The sequence below is a fragment of the Phaenicophaeus curvirostris genome, chromosome 9 (genome assembly GCF_032191515.1).
Source record: "Phaenicophaeus curvirostris isolate KB17595 chromosome 9, BPBGC_Pcur_1.0, whole genome shotgun sequence".
NCBI lineage: Eukaryota > Metazoa > Chordata > Aves > Cuculiformes > Cuculidae > Phaenicophaeus > Phaenicophaeus curvirostris.
Window position 1 is genome coordinate 20,302,679 of NC_091400.1, and position 21,241 is coordinate 20,323,919.

The 21,241-nt window shown below is 41.0% G+C and overlaps 1 protein-coding gene across 2 annotated transcripts in view; it reads left to right on the plus strand.

The window, feature by feature from the left end:
- The window catches only part of VCL (vinculin), a 52,365-nt gene that overhangs the window by 23,371 nt on the left and 7,753 nt on the right, over positions 1 to 21,241 (plus strand). For both annotated transcript variants that reach the window (XM_069864110.1, XM_069864111.1), the window contains exons 3-18: positions 1,093 to 1,243; positions 2,674 to 2,782; positions 3,300 to 3,422; positions 3,690 to 3,850; positions 9,648 to 9,738; positions 10,825 to 10,972; positions 11,722 to 11,875; positions 12,697 to 12,872; positions 14,073 to 14,263; positions 15,055 to 15,254; positions 15,746 to 15,874; positions 16,762 to 16,911; positions 17,481 to 17,589; positions 18,539 to 18,841; positions 19,408 to 19,529; positions 19,852 to 20,037. In XM_069864110.1, the coding sequence (XP_069720211.1) occupies positions 1,093 to 1,243; positions 2,674 to 2,782; positions 3,300 to 3,422; positions 3,690 to 3,850; positions 9,648 to 9,738; positions 10,825 to 10,972; positions 11,722 to 11,875; positions 12,697 to 12,872; positions 14,073 to 14,263; positions 15,055 to 15,254; positions 15,746 to 15,874; positions 16,762 to 16,911; positions 17,481 to 17,589; positions 18,539 to 18,841; positions 19,408 to 19,529; positions 19,852 to 20,037 (2,503 nt within the window). The remainder of the gene's footprint in view (positions 1 to 1,092; positions 1,244 to 2,673; positions 2,783 to 3,299; positions 3,423 to 3,689; positions 3,851 to 9,647; positions 9,739 to 10,824; positions 10,973 to 11,721; positions 11,876 to 12,696; positions 12,873 to 14,072; positions 14,264 to 15,054; positions 15,255 to 15,745; positions 15,875 to 16,761; positions 16,912 to 17,480; positions 17,590 to 18,538; positions 18,842 to 19,407; positions 19,530 to 19,851; positions 20,038 to 21,241) is intronic.

Consider the following 21,241-nt stretch of genomic DNA (forward strand, 5'->3'; position numbering starts at 1 on the left):
AGCTTTCATATCAAACTGCACTTAGATTTCCATCAAGGAAAAGGGAGAGAATGGAGGAAAGTAACAATCAGTGTAGTCAGTAACTGTAGTGTAGTGAGTAGCATAGCCGACGGAAGTGAAGTCTGAACTTTGTGTTTCTCTAAGCTGTCATCAAGTAATTACAAGAAGAGAACAAACTCGAAAGCTTTTCAGTGTTCCAGTTCTTCATATTAAAATGTTTGTGTTAAATGGTATGATGGAACCTAATTTCCGAGTGCAACTGCTTGTTGTAGTGCCTTCTGTGTTACTGTAATTATAGACTTGCAAATAACTTGCAAAGCCTCATTTCTTTTTAAGTGTGGAGTTATGAGCTGCATTGGAAATTCGTACCTTATCACTGCATCTTGGGGCTGTTTAAAATGCTGTTTCTGTCGGAAGTGTTAACAGACTCTGAAGAGCTGCACTACAGCTTCAGTGAGCAGGGCACGGGGTCGTGGTTTTTTGTGGTTTTTTGTGGTTTTTTGGGTTTTTTGGGGTTTTTTGGGGTTTTTTGGGGTTTTTTGGGGTTTTTTGGGTTTTTTTTGGGTTTTTTTGTGGGTTTTTGGTTTTTTTTGTGGGTTTTTGGGTTTTTTTGTGGGTTTTTTTGTGTTTTTTTGGGTTTTTTGTCTTAATGTGGAGCTATCCTTTAATATGTATTCATAGCAATTGCTTCTGGAATTACAGTGCAAATACGGGGCTGATGAAGGTTAGCAATAACTTTGTGAAGTCCTAAGAGAATAATTGTTTTGTCCCCTGCCCTTGTCATTAAGAATGAAAGGTCTTTTGCTGTGTTGGGACCACTCCTTAATGGCTTTATGTTGACTGCTGTACATGGAATACTTCAAACATTCCCTGCATTGGAAGATTGTGTCTTTTCGGAGTAACCATGTTATGTGGCTGCTGGTTATTTTCTCGTTAAAATAAATACATTAAATAATCTCGCTCTTTATGCTGTAAAGATGTAGAAAGATGAGTTTGCTTGCAGTGCTTCAAGTGGTGAAGTTAAAAACAAATCCAGCATCTTCTCAAGTGAAATCCACAAACAACTAACCTGCAAGTTCTGTCTTTCCGCAGAGTGGAGAATGCCTGCACAAAACTTGTTCGGGCAGCCCAGATGCTGCAAGCAGATCCTTACTCAGTACCAGCTCGTGACTATCTAATTGATGGATCGAGAGGCATCCTTTCTGGAACATCAGACTTACTTCTGACATTTGATGAGGCAGAGGTAGGAACCCCAACATGACTGATATAGTTGTTTGCTCAACAGTATTATTAATTCAAATGTCCACCCAACTGAATTAGCTCATCTAGGCTGTTGAGTAAATCTATGTGGTTTTGGTCCTTCCAGCTTGATTGGAAGCATGTTTTGCATTCCTTTCTGTCCAAAGTAGCTTAGGCTTGTTACTGTTTTAAGCATATCTTTGTATGACATCATGTTCAGGCATTGCCTCTGATTGTTGCTCAGAAGGCCAGATCCCATCAGTCGACCCTGTCTTACATCTTTCTGATGCTTTTCTGTGCTCGCTTCACCATATCCATTACTGGTCCTTATGTTCAGTCTTCCTCCTGAAAAGCCCCAGGCTGCTTCCTACCATGTCTGTCTGACTCAGTAGCTGTGGCAGTTTAAAAATACAGAACTTGGCCTACCGCTGTCCTGCTGTGTTTCGAGATAAAGTAGTACTGGGACAAAACTGAAATGAGCTTTAGAGGAAACTGTCCTGCTTTAGGGACTGATCACTGCATGTGGTTGATGCTAATTAATTGTTAATTAACTCATTCCTCAATGAGAATTGTATGTGGTCCTGTCAGACATAGTGTGGTTCAGAAGGCCTGAAAATTGACCTACACAGAACTCAGTTCTGAAATCAAGTGTGAACTGAAAGAGTTAAGCTGAGACAGATGTCCAGAGGTAAATAAAGTAGAGTCTCCACAGGCTTTTCTGAAACGCTTCAGATGTTGGATCTACCTTTCCCACTGGAATGCTGGATAATGCTTTATCTATATCATAGAATCATAGAATCACCAGGTTGGAAAAGACCCATTGGGTCATCGAGTCCAACCATTCCTATCAAATACTAAACCATGCCTCTCAGCACCTTGTCCACCCATCCATTAAACACCTCCAGGGAAAGGGACTCAACCACCTCCCTGGGCAGCCTCTACCAGTGCCCAATGACCATTTCCGTGAAAATTTTTTTCCTAATGTTCAGCGTAAACCTCCCCTGGTGGAGCTTGAGACCAAAAAAAAAGCTTGGCGTCTGCTTTCTATGTGGTTTTGCTTTGTGATTTAAGTTAATTTTTTTTTTTATTGATGAAATTGCAATGAAAAACTCCAAGCATGCCAGCATACATAAATACCCTTCCTTATAACCATCGTTCTCGGTACTGTCATTCATTTATCATACAGAGTGAAATCACTGGAATAGAATTTTTCGTTTCTGAGTAGTGGAATGCTGATTAAATATTGTCTTTGTCAATATAGCACTCCTGAGTAATGGCGTTGTGGCTAACTTAATTCATGTCCTACACTTTTGTGATTGCCCACACGTCATGGTAGCAAATATTGTACCTATTCTGCTCTAATAGTAGGTTTGCATTTCTAATCCAAATGCTTCTTGGCTTCAGCTAATAAATCATGGAATGTACCTTTTCTAGGTCCGTAAAATCATCCGTGTCTGCAAAGGAATATTGGAATATCTGACTGTGGCAGAAGTAGTAGAGACCATGGAGGATTTGGTGACATACACAAAGAACCTGGGGCCAGGTTTGGTTTGCTACAGCCTATCATAAACTTAATAACTATAGTCTTTCCCTCTGCCTCTTGTTCCCCCCAGCATCTTACTCACCCAAGCTCTGAGAGTTTGGACAACGATGAAGCAGTTGCATTGAAAGTGTCTGTTGGAAAGCGTTTTAGGGAGTGAATGATGACTGTTTTTTGACTCGCGTTCTTTCACAAGAATGCAGAAGTGTTAAGAAGTTGGGAAATTATACGTACTACAGAGGTGATATGTGCTGTACTTTGCCTATACTGTATTCTATGAGGGAAGTAAGCACGCATTAGAGTAAAACAAAACCATTGAAAAAGCTGTGTAATTAAGCACTCACAGCTATTAAAGTACATGTGTTTTAAGTAACAGCTACTAATATAAAAATTAATTTTTAAGCTTCAATGTAGTTGTCATAAGTCATTACAATTTGTTCTCCTTTAGAAGTCTAACTTGTAACAGACGAGCTTAATATTACATTTCTTTATTTCTGCATCTGTTTACTTTAATCTTCAGGAATGACAAAGATGGCCAAAATGATTGACGAGAGACAACAGGAATTAACTCATCAGGAACATAGGGTTATGCTGGTAAACTCCATGAATACTGTGAAGGAGCTGTTACCAGTACTTATTTCAGGTATTTTCGGCTTTAATTTTTAATATCACTCTGAATTACTGTCTTTTTGAGCTGGAGTTCTTACATTTATTAAAATCATAGCCTTGACATAGCTTCTGCATTGATTGCAAATCACTGTGCTGCTTCTATTAAAACTGCAATCTCTTTGAGATAAAATGATCTATGCAAAATAAAACGTACTGCTTCTATATTAACGCAGTAGGAGGCCACCTTCAGCACTGATGTTATCCTGCTTGTACCTTTTTCTAATTAATGCTATTTTCACAGCTATGAAGATTTTCGTAACCACAAAAAACTCTAAAAGCCAGGGAATAGAAGAGGCTTTGAAAAATCGCAATTTCACAGTAGAGAAAATGAGTGCTGAGATAAATGAAATAATCCGTGTGTTACAACTCACTTCCTGGGATGAAGATGCCTGGGCGAGCAAGGTATGTTTCACACCTGCGTTGTATAGAGAAGTCCAATTTTTATCTGTGTTGTATGTTTTATAAACTTGTGTTTTGAGACTGAAATATGTATTAGTACATCAATTTTGTAACACTGTAATAATCTCATTGTATGATCGCTTCAAGGTCAAGGAACGTCTTTAGAGATGATTGTACTAATATAGCTTTCAAAATTAGCTCTGTCTCAATAAGCTAAGTGAAAGGAGTGTGGCATGTGAAGGTGACTCAGCCATAATCATATTTCACAGAGGAAAGTTGGGTAAAAAGCTCTCATTTTATACATTGAGCTGGTCTTGTAAATAGACGTTCATAAGCGAGATGACCTGAGATTTTTTTTCCTAGAAGAGGCAGGTTGCCTTCGTATTCCTTGTGTAAAAGGCCTGAAGTTGAGAAAATTTAATCAGTTTTTGGGGATCCCTCCTCAAACACTTCCTCCTTTTCCCCCTGCCTCACTTTTGGTCTGGACAGGGGAGTGAATGTCACATGTTTGCCTTGTCTGAAGAAATACCTGTTAGATGGCACAGCCGTTCCAGATCAGTATGACGGTTGTGAAGCTGGCACATGCACAGCATTTGTCCTCAGTATTCAGCCTTGCAAGTGGCTGCAACTACGTACCTGGATTTCAGTGGTGCTCTTAAGGGATACCTGCTGGAGGGACAGACTGTAAAGCAGGTCCAACAGGTGAATTGACAAGTGTTATTGTGGGCTTAACACGAAATGTAACTGCACAACTGAGATTTCTGCCAGGTTTTTCAAGTACTTTGGAGTAAATTGCCAAAAGGGATGTTCTTAAGGGTTAGTGCTGTGAGAAACAAGTAACTATAAATGTATTTAAGTAAAATCCTGAAAGCTGAAGCCAGACTCATTAACAAATGGAATCGTGCAGACAGCCTAACATTGGTGTAATCTAGGCATTAAAATCACCTTGGCCTATACTGTTTGGCACTTGACCTTAGTTTGCCTTTTGAGATATTTTGTCACTGTCACTTCCTTATTGTGACTACTTTATGCATCTTTGTTTTTGTTCTCCCGTTCCTTCCCCTTTCCTCACCTTTAGAAGGTAAGCTTTCTTCCACACCCGACACTTCTACCTCGTACTAAACCCAAACCAGCATGTCTGTGGGGTTTTGTGCTGCGTGCAGACTGTGTGCTGTGCATCTTTCTCTGTGTGCCAGCTGTGACACCACACTTACCTACACACACACACGGAGTTTTAAAAGGGTGTTAACAGCTCTGTCTGGCTACAAGGAGAACTGGCTGTCACGGAGAGAATGGTAACTGCAAGTGGAACTGCATTAAGGCTGTCTCTGTGTCTGATTAGAGTTAGCCCAAGGTTTTAGAGCATATTCTTGCTGAATGCTTCTGTGTTAATTTATGTTCCTAGTCTCAGTAGCTACAAATAAAGGCTCCAGTCATGCAGGAACAAGCTTTCTGCATGCCCAGAAAGCATTATTAAAACAGGAATTTTGTCTGTTCTGTAGTATTTCACCAGTAGCTTTCCTTGAGTTTAAATGGTTCATATTCCCCAGGTCCAAGCATAAAACTTCAGTTTTGTACGTGTGGTTTGTTCAGTTTTATTATTGGTTTTAAGGATTCCTGTATTTTACATAATGCAAATACAGTTTTGTTTCGTTTTATGCAGAAAATTAGGAAATACTTGTGATAAAAAATAACTGTTGCCAAAAGCTGGCAATTTAGCCATAGGTAATTCTTACCTCTCCTGCTAGTGAGGCAGATTAATGAAGGATTTTAAGAAACTAGTTAGCATATTAGTGTTTCCAAATGGCAAAATTTATCCATTATGTGTAATGCATAAATAAGCTGTGAGGACTGGTCTAATCAAAGTATCGTTCTGTTCTCAACTTAGGACTTCTTAATTGTACTTTGTTTTTTTAAATTAAGGTACCCTAACAGTTTGGCACTGTAGTGCTGGGCATTAACCAAGCAGTTCTGACAAAGAACTTGAGTTACAGACTGCGGTGGGATGGAGAAACAGGAACTGGTTTGCTAACGGCCACTTGTTTCAGACCTCTTCCTCCATTTGCATAGATATCTAGCATTGACTTGTTATTTTTCTGGGATGGAGAAGCAGGAGCTCTTTAATTCTACTCAAGATAACTGTTGCATGCATTTTATGCCTGGCAGTCAAGGGAAAGATACTTCCTCATGCTCTTGTGGAGCAAAGTAAAGGTGTTCGGGGATGACAGGCTGAATTTTTTACCTGTAGTACACACTGCACTTGATGTTTGAGTTTGGTTTATGTTTATTTTTCTCTCTTGAATTGTTTAAACACTGAAGTATCACAAAATCTCCCTAAAGGCAGTGAAGAATCATCAGGTGAACAGAGCCAGAGCTGTAGGCCTCCCTGTGAACTATTTTGTTGTCTCTCTGTAGACTCTGAAGTAAATGCACGTTACTGCTACTGGGGTGCAATAATCTCTGCCTGCACCAATGTGGGATTTTTTTTTTAAATAGCATGCTGATTTAGAGTTTAAATACTGACCTCTAACACAATGTGGATTAAAACCAAGTCTGTGTTTATTTCTTCCGTTCATAGCTTTGTACCTTTGTTCCTTGAACTTTTCTTTTTATGGAGGAGTTTAGCTTTCTCTCATGCATTATTAGTGTTTATTTTTAAATAAATTTGAAGTAATGCTCAATTCAATCATCTTCCATTTCCATAGAAAGGGAGGGAGTTACAAGTTATAGTAAGTAGAGAAGTATCTGGTATCTTGCAGGATTGACCCTGGCCTGGTGACTAAGCTATCTGTGCTGCCAGAAGGCTGGCTTTGCCGTTTCCTTCAGCATTGCCTTCTTTGGTAATGAAATGCAGATATTGCTAGACAAGACCACTTTAAAAGACAGCCTCTGACTCAGCATGTCCAACAGGGGATTTATTTTGTATAGCACTTATTGTGCTCCTTTTCAGAGCAGTGGCAATAACACCTGCTCCATGAATAGCCTCAAAAATCCTGGTAGCAGCAGGAGCAGTGTGTAAAGGTGTCTTGAATGAAGTGCTCATTTGCTTTAGCGAACCCATTTGCCAAAAGCCAAGTTGCTGTTTTCCTTTCAGACAATGTTGCCTTAGTGTTTAACTTGATTAACTTAAGTTGTTCCTCTCTGTTCATCGCTTCTGAAAAGGTAATAGGGCTGCTTTTGCTAGTGAAATTCCCTTTGCCAACAGGGCATCTGTGGGGAGAGGAGGAGGAGAATCCTATGCTATAGGAAACTTTTTTTGCAGGATAGCTGTAGGATTTTTTTCTTTCATTTCTTCTTGCTTGCAACTGATATTCTGCTGGCAAATCACAAAGAAAAATTTTCAACATATTTAGTTGTTCAGGAAGGAACAAGGCATTTTACACAACTCCAGGAATAGCAAGATACTTTTTAAGCAGCAAGACCTTTGTTTTGTTTAAATTGAATATTTCTGCTTTCACCTTCCTGCTAAAGGGCCTGAATTGTTGCACAGTTCAGATGTTTCAGGATTGCTACACCTTTGTTTTCCTGCGGAAAACAAAGGTGTAGGTGTAGCGTCTGACACCAAACACAGCTGTGGCAGAAACAGAAGTGCAGTGCCAACAAACCTACTGAAGGACGTGTTCTAATTTCCTATTTAAAATCTACTCTTCAAATTGCGATAGAAACTCCTTATCAGGCTAAGGCTGAGAGGGATTCCTTGCTGTGGCAGTTTGAGCTCTGCAGGTGGGAAATCTGTGCTTTAAGAGCAGTTGTCCTGGAACACTTCCACAACCACGCTAGGATTTAACCAGACTTTTTAAATAGAAGGTCAGTGTTTTGCAAACATGTGTGTGGAGCTGCACAGGGTAGCAAGGTTTAAACTGTGGAGCAGTCAGTTGAGTAGCCTTTGTCTGATGGGACAGACAGATCCTGTTATTGCTGTGTAGTGCTGGCAGGTACAGAATCATGGATGTAAAAAAAAAATAAATTTGGTTTTGTCTCTTGATATAAGACTTTAGATTCAGAGGCTTCTGTATAGTTTTGCTGAAACTGCAGTTCTGCAGGCAGCTGAGACACCAAAAGCCTGTGTTTTACTCTAAGGGAGGGGCAAAGGCAGATTCCCCAGCCCTCTCCTTCTCTTGTCCACCCCACACCTACGATCTCATCAGCATGCTAAGTGACATCTGGCGCTCTTTTAGCTCTTTGTTCCAGATGATTTCTCAGCAGACAGGCCTGCAGCGGACTGACCATTCTATATGGAAGTGGCTTTAGCCCCTGTATGACACGGAAAACTAAAACCTGCTTTCACAGCCAGTAGGGTTTTTCTAGACACTTGAATCCTTAAGTGATTATTTACTGGTCTCTCATGTATTAAATGCACAACCCTGAAGCTATAGGGAAGTGACTTCTAAAAGAAAGTACTTGCCTTCCACACCTACCTGCATATACTGCTGTTTTGGAGCTTGTTCAAACAGGTCCTGACTCTATTTCTGAATCCTAGTTCTTGAGCTGAAAATGATTCTGCTTTGGTGCTCAAGCTGTGATTCAGGAGCACTTTTAAAGATCCAGCAGAGCGTTGCATGACCTTTTAGGAAGTTGGTTGATTAATTATATTTTAGCACGGTATATGGTTGGTATATGGTTGGACTCGATGATCCGGTGGGTCTCTTCCAACCTGGTTATTCTATGATAAGTAGCTGACAGACCAACATACCTGAATAAAACTGGCTTGAATGTCAGTGCTTGCCATGCTGTATCTTTGAGACCAAGCACACAGAATGAACAGCTCCCCAGGAATGTGGCAGTCTGTTAGTGTTGTCAGGATATCACGTGCTGTACCAGATACTGATCCTGGATGCTAGTAGGCTCCTCTTCCTAAGAGTTGTATGTGAACAGTCCAGTTCAGTTAACGGCATTAGAGCCAGGCTTATTTTTCATTGTCTGTGTACTAATCATGGGACGTTAGATGCATTTCAGGTTTTGTGACGTGTGGTAAAAAGCTCTTTTGGCTTTTTACCAACTTTCTACTTAAGGTACATGTTACTGTTTTCACTATCTCCATTTGCATGAGACACAAAACTTCTGGCCTCTAGTGGAGTCATTACACATGAACAATTGACAGAGTATGCAGAGAAATGAGCACTGGGTGGGTTTATTTCCTCCAGTCAAAGAGGAGTTGAAGAATAGCAGCAGAAGAGTCAAAGCAGCAGCTTCTCTGATGCTCCTGGCAGACAAGTTCTGAGTTTGAAACAACCACATGTGAATATGTGTATCTGTCTCCACAAAGACGTTAAACTCCATATCTGAGAATTCTAGGAATTAGCTGGCAGTCTGTTTTTCTGCAAATAGCAGCTGTTTGACTTTGAGCAGCCGATCAGGTGAAAAATGCAGCTGTGCAGCCTCTTACACAGAAGTAAGCAGCTAAATTCACTGGCCAACTGCTGGTTTTAGAAAGGTTAATCTCATGGTTATAGCTTTTCTATATCTCCTGATGTACACTAAGGAAAAAAAGAACTAACTCCAAGATATGTGCTTATTAGAGCTCTGACTTGAGAAATTAAGCCACTAGTAAATAAAGGGGTAGAAAACCCACTAAATTTGCATGCATAATTTCTGCATTTTGAGTGAACTGAAAATGCCTGTCATAATTGGAAAGAAGTGACTATGACCTGCTAGTCTGAAAATGGGGTTTGAGCTGCTTATATGGGTGTGTTCCTGTAAGTAGACTGTGCTTTATAAGACTTCTGTCTGCTTTGGCTGTGTTGAATGTTTGTGCTTTCTTTTTTTTGAGAATAATTTTGGTGGTTTCTCTTTTGTAAAGGACACTGAAGCCATGAAAAGAGCTTTAGCCTTAATAGATTCAAAGATGAACCAGGCAAAAGGTTGGCTGAGAGATCCCAATGCACCTCCAGGTAATATTAAAAAAAACCCAGCACAAAGTATTTCAATTTTTAAAGGTCTGAATAGTTCTGTTCTGCAAGACAAAATTGCCTTTAAGTATTACTAGCATGTATGTAGTGAATCAGTCAAAGGAGCCTGTATTTATCCACTTCTTTAGATACTGTAGGTGGAACAAGTTGCATATAATGACCTGGAAAGCTTTGCTGCTTTTCAGGCTGCATGACATACCTGTGTTTTCTTGGCACTCCACTAGTAAAAGCAAAAGCCCATAGATTGCAGTTGTTCCTAATACTTGGGATCCTTCTGTCTGTATTTTCAAATTTGTGTAACTTTACATGTGCCTAACAGTGATCTTTAAGTATTCCTCTGTCAGTCTTGACATTATTAACAGGACAACTTATTATTAACAGCATTATTAACAGGACAGCTTGCCACGAACACTGTAACTGCCGTCATCTTTACGTACATAGAAGTTTTGCCTTTGTCTGCATCTTAAAACCGGATAGAGGCCTGTACCAGTTGGACTTTGAAAAACCTTATCTGAAAGACTTCCTCTGGAATTGAAGTCAAAATAACAGAGTTATGAAAGTTTGAAGTGAATTGTTGATACCTGAAGCTGCTGCTTGTACTGGCACCTTCACTATCCGCAAGGCTGGAGGGCAGGATCAGGGTGGACTGCAAGTAAAAGGAATGTTGTTCTTGCATCATCTTCAGCCAAAATCAAGTCAGATTTGTAACTTGCTGAAGTTAAGGCTATGTGAGTCTTGACATGTATTAAATGATTCCGTAATTACAAATTCTATAAATTAAGTATTTACAGAAATTAAACTACAATAACAGAATGATTAAATTAGTTGAAATGCGTGGCACATGATGCGCTTTAGGACTGTGCTGTGTTGTTTCAGAAATACTGTCCCATTGGAATTATCACATTTGATATAGATCTCGGATTTGATAAATGCATTTTCCTGGCTGAAGCTAATGCAATTGATATAGCGGCACGTGATGAGACACTGCTCTGTTCTATGAGACTCGCAGTTTACTCCTCCATGCCCAGGGATGCCTTGTTTGTGGTACTGACTGACCCTGCGTTTTAGGGGATGCTGGTGAGCAAGCAATCAGGCAGATCCTTGATGAAGCTGGAAAAGCCGGAGAGCTGTGTGCTGGCAAAGAACGCAGAGAGATCCTGGGAACATGCAAAACGCTGGGCCAGATGACTGATCAGCTGGCTGACCTCAGAGCGAGGTAGATCATTACTTTTGATGGACAATTTTCCAATACTGTTGAAATGGTTTCTCCCAACTTGCACTTGTGTCACTTCCTAACCTGCAGGAGAGCAGGCCAGTTCCTTTATTTTCCCTTTTTCACTTCAATTTCACTTTTTCACTTCACTTTCTCAGGCATACAGGTTTGAAGTAATCTTTCTATCCAACTTCTAGCTTCTAAGCATTTGAACAAGTAGTAGTAGTACTGCAAATTGTTTTCTACGGTTGTGTGCACTTGTATTGCTAGCATCCTTTCCTCTATTTTAGTAAGTGTTACCAATATCCCCTAACCTTCAGTCTACTTGGTTAATGTGGCTGGGGTGAGTAAGACAGCTTATTTTCATTTACAGCCTTGCTGTCCTCACTTAGCTGTAGTGAGACACAACTTCTGACTGCCTTTCAGCAATCTAGAAATGAGGAGATACGGGCCTTGCCCGACGTACTTCAATGGAACTGAATCCTCAAATAACCAGTGACGTGTAAAAAATGTGCATTCTTCTGAGGAGGCTGAGTGTCAAATTCTGGAAAGGAGAAAAATATGCTCTTTTTAAAGTCGTCTTGTTCCTCCTCACATTATTTTTGTTGTCCAGGAAAAAAAAAGATCCGATTAAATCCTGTATCTCTTGCCATAATTGCTGGGAATGCTTACAAACAGGTTTTGTTGCCTCTTCACTAAAGAAGAGCTTTGTTGAACCCTGAGCTGAGTCTGTGCTGTTTTGTCTTGGGCAGAGGACAGGGTGCGACACCCATGGCCATGCAGAAGGCGCAGCAGGTCTCTCAAGGTCTGGATTTGCTTACGGCGAAGGTGGAGAACGCAGCCCGCAAGCTGGAGGCCATGACAAACTCTAAGCAGGCGATTGCGAAGAAGATTGATGCTGCTCAGGTACTGCTAATGATTTCATAAATACTGCAGAACACGGTTATGTTGCTGCTGTTAGAGCTGTTACACTGAACTGTTGCAGTTGTTTCCAAACATAACTCAGTTTCTTGTGAGGAAGAATGTGTAGGGAATACTTGCTTTACACAGGAAAACCTTCAATTCCATAATTTACAGGGTGCTATGATTTTGCTGCGACTCAGAACATTTTTTCCTGGTTTTTTTTTTTTGTATTGCTAACAATGTCAAGGCTGTAAAACTAAAATGAGGCAACACTAAATCTGAATGCAAACTGATCTTATTAAAGATAAGAGTAGAGGAGTTTCAGGCCACACAGACTTACCCATGGGTAAAACCAGAGTCTTTTCCTTGGGCTTTGCCTTGGGAGTGGGGATCGGGAGTTAGAACTTCATAGTCATAACAAAAGCAAAACAATGGCAATGAAACTACTTCAGTTGATCTTTATTTTTGGAGCTGTTACATCTCCCTCAATGGCCAGCCTGTTCCCAGTGAGGGTGATTGTCATCAAATAATGAACCTTATATGTATATACATATATCTGAAAATGCTGTTGGCAAGCATTGAGAGGAGAGAGAATGTAAAATCTCTGGGTAGGCTTCATCTAGCTTAACATCGTTTTCAAAACAGAAAATGTGCCAGACAATGGACAAACATCATGGTATCTAATAAACAGAAAATGCTTTTGATAAGTAATTTTTGCTAAATGAAGTTTAGAAAGCTGTATTGATTTTCATTTTTGTTTGAACATCTTTGTAGAAATAATACTACTGTTGTTCCTCCCTCATACACAATGTCTTTCTGTTAAGAACTGGCTTGCAGACCCTAATGCGGGCAGTGAAGGAGAAGAACATATCCGGGGAATTATGGCTGAAGCCAGGAAAGTTGCAGAACTCTGTGAGGAGCCTAAAGAGAGGGATGATATCCTTCGTTCCTTGGGGGAGATTGCTCCTTTGGCAGCTAAGCTGTCGGAACTGCGGCGACAGTACGTATTGCTTTCATCACCAGCCAGTTATTTGAATGACTTTCACTTGCAGTTCATGTGCTGTGCTGAATCAGAATGTCAATGATTAGTTGGGGAGTATATTTCCCTCCAAAAATTGGGAATGGACATCTCATACTTCTGAGTTTCTATCCTGTGTTTAGTGATAACTGAATGTGAAGAATTGTTCTGTTCTGTTCCTAGGAGGTAAAAAGCTAACTTCTTGACATCCTTAAAAAATTTAATGTATAAAATATGGTGTCGCTTTTAATGCATTAACCTAATGATTTCTGTACCAAGGCCCAACTCACACTATCTTCTTCCACAGAAGAAAAGGAATAACTTGAGTTGTACTATCTATAAAATACTTTTTCTACTGCCTATGAAATATTTGACAGACAAACTGGAGCCAAAAGTGTGAGCTCCTTTGTACTGTCAGAGCAATTCACAGGAACGAGGTAATGTGCAATGTGTTTATACAGTGAGATCTCATGGCTGGTTTTTGCTAAGCAGTTTACTGAACGGCAAGCTGGAATATCTACCACACAATCGGTGTCAGTGTTCTAAGCTGTAACTGCAAGACACATAAAAGATAAGGCTTTAAGAAAGCACTGTTACCACAGTTTTGGCACGCAGCTGCAGCTGAGATTTCTGTGTCAGTTTTGCAAAGAGGATGCATGAGAATGGAGGTGGAGAAACGGTGATTGTATAAATGGCAAACTTCATTGTCTATGCTCTGCTGTGATAGGGACAGGAATACTTTTCTTTCTTCATTAGTTAGACATTTTCTTCAAGTTTTTTCTGGAGGCTTAGCTGCTACGGGTTTTGACGTGCTGCCTCTTTTCAAGTTTCTCTGTAGACTTGGGTCTTCTCCTTACAGAAAAGTATCCCGTGGGACATTATTGCAGTAGCTGTAAGACAGCTGTGAGTATGGGCAATCCAAGTTGTAAGTCAGTACTGTCTCTGGCAGCACTGTGCCTTCCCCGCACTCAGTGCTGCGTTGAGCATCGATGTATCCAGGTACCACAGCAGGGAGCGTGAGGAGGGGGATTACAGATGGCACATCTGCATTGTTTGCTCTGAGACTCAAGGGTGAAATTTAACCTATTTAAAAAGGCAAAGGACTTTTCCTTATTTCTTCCTGCTGAATTTGGGGTTAGCTGTGAATGATCTGCATATGATTGTACTGTTTCTAATCTTTAGAGGGAAAGGTGACTCTCCTGAGGCCCGTGCGCTGGCTAAGCAAATAGCTACGTCGCTCCAGAACTTACAGTCCAAAACGAACAGGGCTGTAGCCAACACGAGACCGGTGAAAGCAGCCGTCCATTTGGAGGGGAAGATCGAGCAGGCACAGAGGTGGATAGACAATCCTACTGTTGCTGACCGGGGAGTGGGTAAGTGGTCAGTCTGTTCTTCCCATCAGTGTCTTCTGGTTAAACTTGTTAGTGAATTTTATGATTAAAACTACTACTCCTGGGATGCCCGGGATCTTTCCACTGATGTGGAGACCTGCAGTTGGGGCTGGAAGTTTGTAGCCAAGTCCTGGCTGCAGTATTACTGAGTTGAGCTGGTGTGTGGTTCTCTTTGTCTTGTGGAAAGTACAACTTTGGCAAAGAATAGGAGAATGCGTGCTGTGGAACAGACAAACTTTAGACTGTCCCTCAATCTTATTGTCACACAAAAATAGTATCTCTAATTTTAATTTACACCCGCCTCATCAAGCTGAGCAATCAGTTCCTTCAGAGAGGAGAAAAACATTCATAAACCTGACCTGAAAATACCACTTTTTGTATGGTTTCTGGGTTACCTGAGGGAAATGCTACTTAATCGAAGAGAAAGGTGCTCTGAGTATCCAAGCATGTTCTCAGTGGGCATAGAATTTTGGGTGAGGAGCTGCTCTACTGAGAGCTTACTGTAAACCACTTCTGATATTTCTCATTTAGCTGCTTCTGATGCTGTTGCAATAGGTGGGGAAGGCATGGAACCTGACTTCAGTGGTGTTTTCCGTAGCAGCTGAGTTTGAGCTCTGCAGCCGACAGCCATGAGTGAAATTCTGCCTTAGAAGCAGTGTTAACAGCAGAGCTTTAATGTTCAGAATTGTCACTGACTTCACAGTGACTCTGGTTTGTCCTGTCAGGTTCTAGTTCGGCTGTCTGTTAATGCAATGTGACCTCTTCCACTGCAGGCCAGGCAGCAATTCGGGGTCTGGTTGCAGAAGGTCGTCGCTTAGCCAATGTCATGATGGGGCCGTATCGCCAGGACCTGCTCGCCAAGTGTGACCGCGTGGACCAGCTGGCTGCTCAGCTGGCTGACCTCGCAGCCAGAGGGGAGGGAGAGTCTCCGCAGGCCAGGGCCATCGCTGCTCAGCTTCAGGACTCGCTGAAGGTAGAAATTTGCTCTCGTGCAGCAAAATGCAGGATGTGCTTGAAGTTTTTGCACATCTTTGAGAAGACACTTGTGTGTGGGAGGCAAGAATGAAAGATGTGCAGCAAAAAAAACTCTTGGTTTAGCTGAGATGCTTAAAGCAGGTCCCTGATATTGTGCCGTAGGGATTATTTCCAAATGGACAATGTAGAAGTGAAAACAGAGTCCCATTTTAAAAGAGAATGGTATTCTAGCATTGCATATTTGAGGGGCAAGGTCTCAAGTAATTTCTGATGTTGTTTTAAGGAGTGGTAGCTTCTGCTATTTCAAACTACATGAGAAGCGATTCAATCATTATGCTTTTAAGATCATTTTATCTTAGTGGCTGTCATTGTAATGGCCTTTTTTCCCTTTTTTTTCAAGAAGAGGTTTTACGGATTTGAATCCCTGCAAACTTAATATTCCTTTATCATGTGCAATAATTTTCCTTCTTGGTTTTTTTTTTTTTTTAGGATCTTAAAACAAGGATGCAAGAGGCGATGACCCAGGAGGTTTCTGACATTTTTAGTGACACCACAACTCCTATTAAACTGTTAGCAGTAGCAGCCACCGCTCCTTCCGATGCTCCCAACAGAGATGAGGCAAGTGTGCTCAGGGGATCTTTTACCACTGTGAAGCTTCAATTACTGTTTAATTTTACCTGAACTGGTATTTTGAAAAATGAATGGATATATTTTTCTTAAGCCTGTGAAATGTGTAGTCCTCAACTTCAGTGAATGGCGAAGGTTTTGCTCGGCAGTGTTTGTACCATGTTGCCTTCAGCATGCTAGAAATTCTTGTGCAAAACCCACTAATACACTAGTTAGTGGATTGTGCACCTCAGTGTTACACGAGCTGATTGAAGTAGTCAGATTTGTGCCAAGACTGGTAAAACAAATTGAACCTGTTCTGTCGTGTGATGTTTCCTATAGTTCAAAGTTGTGGGCTGCATGGGAAGTATCTAAAACTCTGTGACTGGCAGCTCTGTTTTGGTTGACATGAACATAGTCAAACTGATTCCCAAGGCCCTAGGAAATTTGACCTCATGCAGGATTGCTTTTTGTCTAAATGTCCTGTGCCTTGAATAACTAAGGACTGGGGAAGGACAGAATTGTTTTTCCAATGTGAAGCTTCAGTTTGTAGGGCAAAGCCCTGTATTACTTATCTACCATTTGGCTTATGGGTCTGAAGAACGTCTATAAGCTAAAGTTGTGTGAGACAGCAGTCATCAGGAATTAGTGCACTTCCTACCTCCCTGCTGTCAGTGTGGTAGGATCTTTTGCTGCCCAGGTGAGAGAGTGAAGAAAAAAACCCCAGTTAATGTAAAAATTCTAAAAATGCAATAGCTTCAAAGGTTTTATGTCCTCTCAGGAGATGCATTATGTTTGGATGTTACCAGGTGTCTCTGGTATTTGTCACTTTGGAGAAGTTATGTATTCTTGAAGGAAATGTAGGTTTTTTTAATGTGCTTTTCTCTTCTGACAACCAGGTGTTTGATGAAAGAGCAGCCAACTTTGAAAACCATGCTGCTAGGCTGGGAGCTACAGCAGAAAAAGCAGCCGCAGTGGGAACAGCGAATAAAACCACTGTGGAAGGTATTCAGGCAACAGTGAAATCCGCACGGGAGCTCACCCCACAGGTTTGTGTCCTTGGTCTCAAAGGGCCATTAAAACAGCAGGGGAGGACTTCGGAGGGATTTTCTTCATGCCTCTGCTCTCAGAGCAAGATGTTAATGCCAGCAAGGAACAAGGTGCTCACACTCTTCAAAGGGGAATGGCAATTATTTGTGTGTGTGATACCAAGTAGAACAAGCTGATTGAGTGACGTGGCTTACTCTTCAGCTTCTGGACAGAGGCATTAGTGACTTATTCTTGGAACAAAATTACTTTGAGGCTTACTAAAATATGTAAGTGGGAAAAAAGCTCTTTAATTAATGTACTTTAGTGCTTTCATGACATGTTTTTAGATGAGAAACACTTTTTGATACTTAAGCATGTAATTGAAGTTCCAGAAAGAAGTATTTGTGTCAGCAAATCCCAGCAACATGATAAATCTTCAAGCAGCTGCATGTTGAAGTGGAGTTAATGAATCAGTATTCCAGATGAGGAGCTACACATCTGGTCCTGAAAAGCAAATGTGCTTTCAGGACTGTGTGTGATGTCAATATATACTGATACTTCCATAATTAGAAATGTTTTCCCTTGGCAGGTGGTATCAGCTGCTCGTATCCTCCTGAGAAATCCTGGAAATCAAGCTGCTTATGAACATTTTGAGACCATGAAAAACCAATGGATTGATAATGTGGAAAAAATGACAGGTGAAGTAGGCATTTCTGTTGCAGATTATACTTGTGGCTAACTAGCTAGGGGAGACATTGCCCCCTTTGTTTGGATTGATGAAACAGTCAGAAGAGTAATGACTCGCTAAAAATAAAGTTAGAAAAGTGGGAATGTGGTCTCTGACTCCAGAAATAGGTATATGTTACAGCATAAATAGAACACCTTGCTTCACAGGTGATAATTTTGAGCTGCAGGGGAGCAAATTCAGCTTTAGTTCTTTTATGGGAAAACCAGAGCACTGTTCGTTGTTACTGCAGTTGCTATTCTGTCAGTGCGGCATTGTAGCAGCTTGTGTTCTTTCCTACGTTGTCTTGGTATGTTGAGAGGACAAATAATTAAGTTGAGGGGCAAGAAAACATGTTCAAAATAACGTAACAGCCTGACGAAAGCCATGAATAAAACAAAAGCTACTGCTCTGCTGAATCTTCTTGAGACCAATGTTTGGTCCTTCCAGAGTGCAGACCCTTTGCACTGGCCTGCTCATCTCCTGACTGTGCGCGCTCTCCTGCTCCATCCCCATCATTCAAGTGCAGGTGCTTTAAATCTCACCAAATATCATCCTTAAGTAAAAGCATATTTTGTTCAGAATGAAAGGGAATGGTAAAACCAGTACTGGATATGCTTAAAGAGATTGGGTGGATGGAAGGAAACTCTGCTTATCTCGGCCCATACAGCATTCCACAGGAGATCAGTAAGAGCTTGGGATGTTGTTAGTGGGAGCAAGCCTGAGCACACTTACTGCGATAGAGGTACCACGTCATCAGAAGTAAAACTGCAGCGATACTTTTGGTCTGATTCCATGCCCCCTTCGGCAGATCCTCAGTTTGGAAACAGTTACTTTCCTGGTTGTGAACAGTCTCTGGAATAGCATATACCGCTTTTCATAGATGAAACTGGAGTATTAATGTGTTGGACTTTTTTTTCTAGGGCTGGTGGATGAAGCCATTGATACTAAATCTCTGCTGGATGCATCGGAAGAGGCTATTAAGAAAGATCTCGATAAATGTAAAGTTGCGATGGCCAATATGCAACCTCAGATGCTGGTCGCTGGTGCCACAAGCATCGCAAGACGAGCAAACCGCATCCTACTAGTAGCGAAACGGGAAGTTGAAAACTCAGAAGATCCTAAATTCCGGGAGGCCGTGAAAGCAGCCTCTGATGAGTTAAGCAAGACTATATCCCCAATGGTAATGGATGCGAAAGCTGTGGCAGGGAACATCTCTGATCCTGGTAAGGATTCAGTCACCTCATTTCAAATGTGTTTTTTTACAGGCTGAAGATGATGCTTGCTTGGTGCTTGTTCAGCTGGGTATCTCATTTTATGCAAAATTTGTGTACCCTTAAGTCCCAAAATGGTAAAATCAGGGTCACACCACTGACTGCTGAATCCTTCTCTGACCTTTGGCATATTCCAGGGAACAGGATTCAGCATTTCAATTCATTATGTGACTTCATAATCTGTATTAGAAGAAGTATTTGTCACTGGTTATCAGTAAAACAATTTCATATTATAAAATATTATCTAATTTCTTTTATTCTAAATGTTGTTCAGGGAATTATTTTGGCTGTTGATAGTGACTGTTACCCAGCCCAGGCTTTATTGTACACATGTTGCATATGACACTAACTTTTCAAACATGTAAATTCATGTAAAATGTAAACATTTCTGTAGTTTTTAAACATTCTTTTACAGATACATGTGTACTTGGCACACCTATAAGAAGTATTTTTTGTGTAGTGTTGCATTTCTAAATAACACAGAAAACTGTTAAACTGGTCATGGAATTTTTGTTCAGGTTTGCAGAAGAGTTTCTTGGATTCTGGATACAGAATTCTGGGAGCTGTGGCCAAAGTCAGAGAAGCCTTCCAGCCTCAGGAGCCAGATTTCCCCCCTCCTCCTGACCTCGAGCACCTTCATGTAAGTGCAGCACAGTTTGTGATGCGACTCGCAGTTGTCACTGACAGTGTGTGGATTGCACTCAGAAATTAATTGAGTGTATTTTCCTCCTTAGAAATAAAACACATTCTCTGGGCAGCCACACATACAAGTAGTCTTAAGTCTGAAAAATGCCAATCCCACTTTCAAAAGAAGTTAAAAGGTGATATTTCTTCTACTACAGGGCACTTGAAGAAATGAAAAAAGGCATGAGCCCATGCAATCACATCTTGCCCCGGCACCACCCTTTGCTCAGTCTCTGTGCTGTTTTTCATTGCACTGAATGAGGTTTTTCCCTCTTTAGCTGACAGATGAGCTTGCTCCTCCAAAACCGCCGCTTCCAGAAGGTGAGGTTCCCCCGCCCAGACCGCCACCACCTGAAGAAAAGGATGAAGAGTTCCCCGAGCAGAAAGCAGGAGAAGCAATAAACCAGCCCATGATGATGGCTGCTAGGCAGTTGCACGATGAAGCCCGGAAATGGTCTAGCAAGGTAAGAAGTTTTTGTGTCTTGTGCTAAAAGGAATGGGTACTTTTATTATTTTCCTTTAGGGGTCAGTGTGTTTCGTCCAAAGCCTGTTGCCTCAATGGCAGAGGGTACTCTTATATAGAACAAATAGTAAAAACGGTGCTGCAGGAGGAATTGGCAACCCTTTCAAGTTTGGAATGAAACAATTAGCAGTTCTAATACTCAGAATTGCTGGAATCTTTGATTAGCATCCCTCTGGAAACAGAAGTGTGCCCTGTGTGCTGAACTGCTCATGATCCCTGTTGCCAGTATTGCCTGAAGAGCCACCAGTCCTGCTCCCCTTTCCAGGCTGATGAGCCGATTGCTGTATTTAAGTGATTTCAATAAGCAGATGCCAGCTGCAGAAATTGTGAGCTGGGTTGTCTTAATTCCAGAAGGAGCTGCAAGTTACTTTGCAGTTGATCTGGTGCATTTATGATAGGAACAGTGACCATATACTGGTGGCCTGGTCTCATTTTTTTTTGTACTGTGTCACAATCGCTATCAAGGCCAAAATCCTTCATTTCCTTAGCATTTCAGTGCTGAGACAAAAAAGAGGGAACTCGTCAGTCTTAAAAATGCTAATGTAACCTTTTAGCATTTCCTTCCCCCCCACCCCTGCCCCACCAAATGCCACATTTTTCCTCAGGGAGCAGCAGCGTAAACTGCTGAGATTCATGCATCTGCAGGTGTTATTAAAGACCAGAACAGGACTTGTAAAATCTCCAGTTCTTTTTACTCCACCAAATTAGATGGTAACTGAGAACGTAAACTTGAATAGCTTATAGAAACAACCTCAGAGCTTTGTGCTCAAGGAACATCTGGTCTGGAAGTGCAGATAAAACACAAGTCCTGCAAATCTGCCCAGGTGTCTCTTCATAAAATGAGAAGTGCTATTTCCCTCGTACGTCTGGAGATACCAAATACAAATTTATGTTACTAAAGGGATAGGACCGGAATGTAGAATTCATCTCAGAAAGTAGTTTTGAAGCCAGAATTTCAGCTTCCTACAAGTATTTTGATGTTTGAATTCCAAAATGGGTGACTTAACAATACAGTCAGTGATAAAATGCTTTTACAAGTACCTACTATATTACCCATATATACTATATACATGCCAAATTAAATAGCGCAATACTGAAGTATTTCTTTATCAAAGCCAAGCTGCAGACCTTAAAACTCTTTGCAG